The following is a 9,317-nucleotide window of genomic DNA, read 5'->3' as shown; positions in this document are numbered from 1 at the left end:
AAAATATATCTGTGATATTTTTGAAAATATATTTTGTATTTCGTATGTTTTGTTCTTATTTCCAATATTAAATTTTTTTCAGATTTTTTTGCTGTATTGATTATATGTACAAATGTAGAAGTAATACCAGTAGTAAATTTACAAAATGCACATGTGCTGCCATATATAATCAAAGTTGCGTTTTTCAATTTATGTAACGACAAATCGCCAGACATAGCGATCTATTTATACGTGTTTATCTATGTTATATACTGTACAAGTGCTGCCTTCTTCAGATCGCTCTATTAAAATGAAGATAACTTCAAATGGCCTGAGATAGCGATCCATTTATGTTTATTTATCTATGGATTCTTAACAGTAAATGACAGGAATAGTAAATACGAAATATAACCTAACTTTATTGTAGTGCCATCAACGTGATTTATATTATTTATAAAAATATAATACAGGTTTGTTCTTAAACATGAAATGTATTTTTTAAAATATAACTCATTATACAATCACAATTTATATTCAGGTGCGTCAGAATACATTAACATTACAAATCATGTCTGACGATTCAGTTTTGGAATCAAAAGAAGATTCTTTTGAAAATCATCCAAACTTTTCCGTTTTTATCCTCGGAAATACAACATGTCGCGCTTGTTTAACACAGGATGAAGACATGCAACCATTATTTTGCAATCAAGAATGGTTTTCCTTCGATCCTGGTTATGATGTTCTGAATATGTTTATTTCTTGCACTGCTCTCAAAGTTGCCGCTGATGATTCCTATCCAAAACATCTTTGTAATAGCTGCTTTAAAGAACTCGTTGAAGCTTACAGTTTTTGGAAAAAATGTAGACAATCTGTTGAAGAAATGGATAGACTAAATACAGAATTGAATTCAGTAGAAAATAAACACAGGACTGATAATTTTGATGTATTGTATGATGAGCAAGAAGTTGCTATATCTACAGATGATCATCCCTATTCTGCAAGTAGAAAAACACCAAATTGTGAAGATTCAGTTATAACAAAAGAACCAGAATGCAGAGCTGATATCCAGCACAAATTAGTATCAATTTTTTTAGATAATAATAACACATTAGATGTAGATATTGATGTTGAATCAAATAATAATTCAAATAATTTTTCAGCTCATCTTAAAAATTCAGATTCAAGTTTTCTGAAAGAATATCAAAAGCCAAAATGCACCAGATGTCAATTAACATTTTCTGATAGAAAACAATACAAATATCATTGGCATAAATGCCACAGTAGACAAGCTCAATTTAAGAAATTTACTGACTCTCAGGAAACAGTAAAACAAGATAAACTAGTAATGACATCTGAATCATTTGAAGATGATGCTGAAAATTATCCTAAAGAATCACTTCCAGATCAATGTGATTTTTCCAGAATTTTTGATAATAATGAAGAGGAAACTGAAACTATTTTTATAAATAGATGTGGTAAAGATGACAAAGTAGTAGTTTTAACCAATGAACTTGAACAAAGTAGAGAGTTTGATGATGGTGTTAGCGTTGTTGATTGTTCTCCTGATTTGAATAGTTTTGACATTATTTGCCAGGATTCACAAAATCTTCCAAGCAATAAAAAAATGCACAAATGTCGTACATGTGATATATATTTTAATACCAAAGAGGAACATAGAAGACATTACCTTATACATTCTCAACGTTTGTGTTCAATATGCGGATTCATCACTAGCTCAAGCAGTTGTTTTCAGGAACATTTAAAAATACACTCTGATTTAAGACCTTACAAATGCCAAACCTGCAATAGAAAATACAAATCTATCAGTTCATTGAAGGTTCATGAAACCACTCATATTGGCGAATTAAAATATGCTTGCAATCATTGTGATAGAAAATTTGTAACATGGTCTTCTCGATTTAGTCACATAAGAGCCAAACATACTCCTTATGATAAGCATGTTTGTGGATTTTGTTCTAAGGGCTTTCCAGATGCAAATAAGCTTAAAGTACATGTCCGTCGGCATACTGGGGAGAAGCCTTACTCTTGTGAAGAATGTGGTATGGCATTCATTGAAAGAAAGAATCTTCAAAATCATATGGTCTCACACACCGGTATACGCAAATTTGTATGCGGTTTATGTGATAAACGGTTCTTACTTTCAAAGCATTTGAAACAGCATATGATTACGCATACAGGCGAAAGAAAACATAAATGTGAAGTTTGTGGAAAAAGTTATACACAAGCTCAGGTTTTAAGAAACCATGCTAAAATGCACAAAAAACCTGAAGATTCTTTATCCGCGATTGAAAATGAAGATTATAATTAAATTATACATTGACTGTCTGTCTTAATTCAATTAAAATTGTAGAAATAAATATTTAAATTTAAAAATGTTATATTGTCATTTTATGTTATTAATGAAACTTTGAATTTATAATCAAATAAAAATAAATATAAATATTTATAATAAATAATATAATTAAAACATTAAAGTTTGACTTTTTTTTTAATTAATATGCTATTAGTGAAATTCATAAACTTTTCTACATGAGATAAATATTGTAGCTGAATCTGCTTGTGTGTACTAATATTGGTATAAAAGCTGCCGTTATTAATATATGATGATAGTCCATACATTAATTATAGTTTAAACAAGCAAACAACTTCTAATTTCATAAAATAAATTTCAAATAAAATTAATATATTTTAGTATGATCTATAAGACAATGGTATCTACCATCCAAAAACAATTATAAAAATGGTGGAAATTTTTTTTTAACACTTTAATACAAGAAAATGGCCCGGTCAATGAAATCGGTTCAGTCGTTTTTGAGAAAACGTCGATTTACGGCAAAAAATCTGTTCACATACACATACACATACACTTTTTCCAAATTTAGTTTCATTCGATTCAGAATGGCTTGAAACGTCGAGAAAACATAAAATTATCGAATCGGGTTTTTTGAAAACATAAACTTCTCCCTCGGTAAGTTAATAATTAATATTTCAATATTTAGTCTGAGAATAATATCTTAAATTTAACACGTCGATGACTTTGACGTTGTTATTATAAATTTGCTGACCTAATTTCAAATTTGGCGCCGAGTCAAAAGTTGCAGTTGTTACCACCACAAGATCACCACCACAATTTATGTATCTATGCAACAGACAAAAAATATATCATCTATAATAATGATATCCCTATGATATCTATGGTTTGTTGTTTGTTGGTTAATGATTAGTGACGATCGGCATAAATTTATTTTATATGTGAACAAGTGGTGAATAAGATACAATCGTTTCCGAAATATTCTTCAGCGAATAGTGTGTTTTACTAATTTACACTACTTAGTTCCAAGTTAACTTTCATTTACTATTATTCTCTTTTAAGTATTGAATTACTTTCTTATCATTGTTTTTACTAATTTAACGATGGGGGATGTAAAATCTTTCCTTCATCAATTTTGTGCTAAGAGAAAGTTAGACCCTCCTAATTTTGAAATAAGACCAACAGGTAAATAATGTTTTAAACTTTTTATTGTACTTACATCAAGTCTTGAAGTACCGGCCATGTAACAAGAAATGGTTACAGTTTACATTATTAATTTGGCTTTGCTTGAAGGTCCTAAACATAGGCAAAGGTTTCTCTGTGAAGTGCGGGTTCCAACTTTTGATTATGTTGGAGCTGGAAATTCAACAAATAAAAAAGATGCTCAGAGCAATGCTTCTAAAGATTTTATAAATTATTTGGTAAGAATGGCTCATGTAAAAGCTGAGGAAGTTCCTGATGATGCGGGTATTGAAGCTTCTGCTCAACCTGAGCCAGCACCCGCTGAGGGCACTACCCACAAAGTATTTCAGGTAGTATTGCTATTCCACAATGTATTTCAGGTATTGTTCTGTTTATGCAAATGCAAATTAAAAATAAAAATGGTCATGATTTATAATGATTTTGTAAAACAGGATGGATTGGGTCCAAATGATTTGGGTGTGGCGTATCGCCCAATAAATGATGACTTGGATCCTGAATTTCTTAAAAGACGCAATGCTGAGAACAAGAAACTTGTAGAAGATGCTGAAGATCTTGATGTTAATGCTACGATTCATGGAAATTGGACTGTGGAAAATGCAAAATCTAAATTACATCAATTTATGCAAGTTAATAAGATTAACGCTGATTATAAATATTCAACAGTGGGGTCTGATCACTCAAGGTATTATAATTATTTATGTTTAAGTAATACTCAGTAAAGGTAAAATTTTGTTTCATATTTTCATTACAATATAAATCATTTTTAAAACTTTGGACTCAGTGATTAAAACATAAATTTTTAATGGTCCAAATAATGGCTTTGGAATTAAGGAGGCACATCAATTTGCAAAAATATATTTTTATTATAACTAAATAAATATTTAAAATATATAGTATTGCAAATACTAATTTTGATATGCTTTTATTTTGAAACAAAATGATTTACTAACAAAGATCTTAGTTTTTAACACTTATCGTATTTTAAATTTTTAAATGATCAAAAAGTGGAAAGAGCGAACTTTGTAACATAGCAGAAAATTTGAGAACATACCACACATTACGATACTCATGCAGGATTATGATCTTAAAAATAATTGATGATAATTCTGCATTTGCATTAATTTTGTGTTTAAGAGGAGAAATATGATTAAGTTTGAAGCAGTTTAGATGTTTCAGATCTAATCATAGAATACTTTCTGAAATAGGTTTTGTACAAATTATTTACAAAAAATTGCTATGTTACATTGTTCTTGCTTCTGTTTAGGTAAAGTTTCTCATTCCTCTGGCCCCATTCAATATGCCTGTTATAAGGTATGTTTATTATGAAAACATGTGTGATTATAAAACTTTTTCTGTATAATATACATAGATTGAGCCATTGAATTTTTAATGATTATAAAAAAATGCATGTTGATTAATATAAAAATGAATTGCTAATAAAAATAATAATAATAGAACCTATTAACACTTTTTAGTACAAGGTTTTATTTTTTCATGATTTAAAACATTATTTTATTGCTAATGTGTATTATATTAAATTTTCAAGTTAAAATAATCACGTTTTTATATTTTCACGACAATTAGGAGTTTCTGTGCTGAGATGACTATATTCGTTAGACAGTTAAAAAGATCTATTACTGGTAAGTTACTTGATGCTTCAAATGATTAATTTTCAATTTCATTTATAGCTTTTATACATAAATAGAGTAAAGATACTACTGAAACCTAAATACTATTTATACTTCTTCTCAATAAGAATATCAAAAGCTTTGATATTGATACTTAGACGTATTATTTCAAAATTTTAGGCAGAGAAACAGGTTCTAACAAACTGACCGCAAGCAAGAGTTGTGCCTTGTCATTAGTGAGACAGCTTTTTCATTTGGGCGTTATTGAACCATACTCTGGAACTTTAAAAAAAGATAAATCAAAAGAAAATCAAGTTCCTAAGTTTCCTGTCAAGATAAGTCCAGATCTTCACAATAGAATTAGGGAATGCTTAGACAAGTTGAATATTACGCCAGGAAAAATTGAACGTACTGAAAATGATAAAGCAGGTATAAATTAAAAAAAAAAAAAAACTGGAGTAATATATATAAATATATATATTCCTATGCTCTTCAATTTTAATGTTCACATACGGTAGGATAGGTATTAATGAAAAGTAAAACAAATTTCAGCACCAATATCCTTGCTGTCCGAACATATCCTGAATGCTTTTGAAGACAGTGCACCACAAGCAGCTGGTGTTGTACCTTGGTCACCACCACAGCCTAATTGGAATCCCTGGACTGGGTGTAACATAGGTAAATAACTTTTCTTCAAATATTTCATGATTATGCTTTGCCTAATCACAAATTCATTTTCAGATGAAGGTCCCTTGGCAAATGCTTCTTTAGACGAGCTGAGTGATCAATTATTACATCATCATAGAGATCGATTACAGAATAACACTGATTTACAGAAAAGCATTAAGGAAAGAGAGCAGCTGCCTGTATATAGCATGAAAGGGCAAATTATGGAAGCAATCAATGAGCACCCTGTAATATTAATTCGTGGAAATACTGGATGTGGTAAAACTACTCAGGTTAGCATTCTGTAAATTTAGATGTAACATACATGCATCATTCATTATCTATAAGAATTTGGGACATTTTTCAAATTGTTTAATTATTATATTTATTAGTTAATTTATTAATATCTTTATGAAAATTTATTTAGGTGTGCCAATTTATTCTGGATGATTACATTGCTTCTGGTTCAGGAGCTCTTTGTAACATTGCAGTTACACAACCACGCAGAATCTCTGCTATATCTGTTGCCGAACGTATAGCTAATGAAAGAGCTGAAGATCTAGGAGAAAGTTGTGGTTATTCCGTGAGATTTGAGTCTGTACTGCCTAGAGCATATGGTTCCATATTGTTCTGCACAGTTGGTGTCTTGTTGCGAAAGCTAGAATCCGGTCTTAGGGGAGTCAGTCATGTTATAATTGATGAGATTCATGAAAGAGATGTTAATAGGTAAGAAATGACAAATTCTTATGCGAGATACACATTATATATAATTAACTTCTTGAAGAAGAAGGAGAAGTTTGTTTTTGTGTAAAAATCTGATTTGTTAATTTTGGTTTCTCGGCTTTTCAAGTCTTTCTGAATTCAATGAGACCAAATTGTGGTAAAGATCGTGACGTTTCTTCATTGATGATTGATGTAACTTTGTAATATGATAGATTTTGTTGTCTGAAATAACATACTAACATATTATAGGCCTATGCTAAGCATTTGAATTATAAAATATCATCAAATTTTAGAATTTTGCTGCGAGCTTGAGCGATTCTAATCAGAATATATGTCTAATCAGTGTTGAGGTCCACACTTAATTAAAATATATTTTTAGAATCCAAAATAGATGAAATGAAATTTGATAAACAAAGTAATTTAATTTATATGATTACAGATATTATAAGTTGTTTGATGATTCTCAATAAACCTAATACATTTTTTTGAATAATTATTATAAGCACTAATTTCGATTTTATTATTCAAACTATTTTAATATTTCAGTGACTTTGCTATGGTTGTTTTGCGTGATATGATTCACACTTATCCAGATCTACGTTTGATTCTGATGTCGGCCACAATTGACACTACACTGTTTTCTAAATACTTTGCTGATTGTCCAGTTATTGAAGTTCCAGGTGTGTTTTTATGAATATTTTACATAATGTTATGATGTACCTGCATAATGAAGGTTCATATGCTTTGTATATGCTTTGTATTTCTTCAGGACGTACACATCCCATCCAACAACTTTTCTTGGAAGATTGTATTCAAGCGACTAGCTTCATTCCTAGTGCTGATCGCGTAAGAGAACAAAAGCAAAGGACCAGGAGAAGAAGAAGAAGGAACTATTGCACCTGAAGATCAAGATCAAGATCTCAAACAAAGTTATTGATCCTTTATATGGACCTCAGTTAAGAACTCTAGGCTCAGATATCAGAAGAAAGAGAGGTATGTTATTTTTTCTAAACTGTTCTGTCTTATTCCAGATATATATTATTTGTTTATAAGATGCTAAAAAGTCTGACTTATCTCTTTAGGTTAAGTTTCGAATTGGTCGAAGCCATTTTGAAGTATATATCAGACAAAGAACCTGGTGCAGTCTTAGTTTTCTTACCTGGGTGGAATTTGATCTTTGCTATGTTGAAGTTTCTGCAGTCTCATCCAATATTTGGTACACCTAAGTATGTGATTCTGCCCTTGCACTCTCAGCTTACAAGAGAAGATCAAAGAAGAGTATTTTTAAATGTTCCAACAAACTGTAGAAAGGTAAGTTTAAATTATATTTAAGCTTATATTACAGAAGCATTTTGAATGATTCTGAAACTCAATTCTTAATTTGCAGATAATTTTGTCAACAAACATAGCAGAAACCTCAATTACTATTAATGATGTGGTGTATGTGATAGATTCATGTCGAGCAAAGATGAAGCTGTTTACTTCTCATAATAACATGACAAGTTATGCAACTGTTTGGGCTTCTAGAACAAATTTGGAGCAAAGTAAATATATCCACCAAATATTCAATACTTAATTTTTCAAGGCAGTATATCTTATGATTTAAAATTTTAGGAAAAGGTAGAGCTGGCCGTGTCGTCCAGGAATGTGCTTTACACTCTGCTCAAAAGCTAGACATAAGGCTTTAGATGAGCACATGCTTCCAGAAATGTTCAGAACTCCACTTCATGATTGGCCCTGACAATAAAGGTCAGATTAGCAGATTCATTTAACTTTAAGAACACTATTTATAATGTTTTATCACTTATTGAGAACTCACTGTAAACATATTACAGTTATTCGCCTGGGGCCAATTGGCAAATTTTTAAGCAAGGCTATTGAACCACCGCCATTAGATGCAGTCATAGAAGCAGAGGTGTTGTTGCGTGATATGAAATGTTTGGATAAGAACAATGAACTTACACCTTTGGGAAAATTCTTGCTAAACTACCTATAGGTAAGATAATAAAAATCAGTTTATGCTACATTCTTGTTTTATAATTTAATTCTAATTTTTCTTTCTTTTTTAATTTCAGAACCAAGACTTGGAAAAATGATGGTATTGGGGGTAATTTTCCAACACGGAGATGCATTAGCAACCATGGCTGCCAATTCAAGCACTTTTCCTGAAATTTTTGCAATGGATGATGGAAGACGTAGACTTGCCAATCATCAAAGGGCTTTAGCTGGTGATCGGCATTCAGATCATGTGGCAATGCTGAATGCTTTTCAGGTATTAAACATAAAATTTTAATATGTAAATTATTTAATATGGAGTTATATTTAAATTAAGCATTCAATATATCTATTACATTTTAGATTGTGGCATGACGCTTCAGAAAAAGGTCCAGAGGCTGAACAAAACTTTTGCGAATGGAAAGGTTTATCCCAACCAACTATGCGCATCACATGGGAAGCGAAGAGTCAATTATTGGGAGTTGCTTTCATCTGTTGGTAAGATAAACTACTTACAATTTTGGGCGAAATTATTTTACTGAATTATACTTATTCATCATGTTCTAGGTTTTCCAGAGGAAAGTATGTGCCATGAGCGTCATAATGCTGTTGGACCAAATCCTAATTTGGATATGATAATGGCATTGATGTGTATGGGATTATATCCCAATGTCTGTTATCATAAAGAAAAAGGAAGAAGGTTAGGAAATTCTTTCAGATTCTTATTTGTTCACAGTGTTTGAATTTTTTTTATTGAAAATATTTGAGAAACTTTGTTGAGATAATATTTT

At 30.7% G+C, this 9,317-nt stretch overlaps 1 protein-coding gene and 1 pseudogene across 1 annotated transcript; both read left to right on the top strand.

The window, feature by feature from the left end:
• The first annotated feature begins 316 nt into the window (after positions 1 to 316).
• LOC113380728 (zinc finger protein 239-like) lies at positions 317 to 2,308 on the top strand. The gene is made up of 2 exons (XM_026619863.1): positions 317 to 449; positions 518 to 2,308. The coding sequence occupies exon 2, from the start codon at positions 548 to 550 to the stop codon at positions 2,306 to 2,308; it is 1,761 nt and encodes a 586-aa protein (XP_026475648.1). The 5' UTR covers positions 317 to 449; positions 518 to 547.
• Positions 2,309 to 3,266: 958 nt separating this feature from the next.
• On the top strand, positions 3,267 to 9,269 carry LOC113380720 (annotated as a pseudogene).
• Positions 9,270 to 9,317: the final 48 nt, after the last annotated feature.

The sequence above is a fragment of the Ctenocephalides felis genome, unplaced genomic scaffold (assembly GCF_003426905.1).
Source record: "Ctenocephalides felis isolate EL2017-DRISC unplaced genomic scaffold, ASM342690v1 CF-g0.4_SCAFFOLD_00845, whole genome shotgun sequence".
In the NCBI taxonomy this organism is placed as follows: Eukaryota; Metazoa; Arthropoda; class Insecta; order Siphonaptera; family Pulicidae; genus Ctenocephalides; species Ctenocephalides felis.
This window is presented reverse-complemented; position numbering and strand designations above follow the sequence as displayed.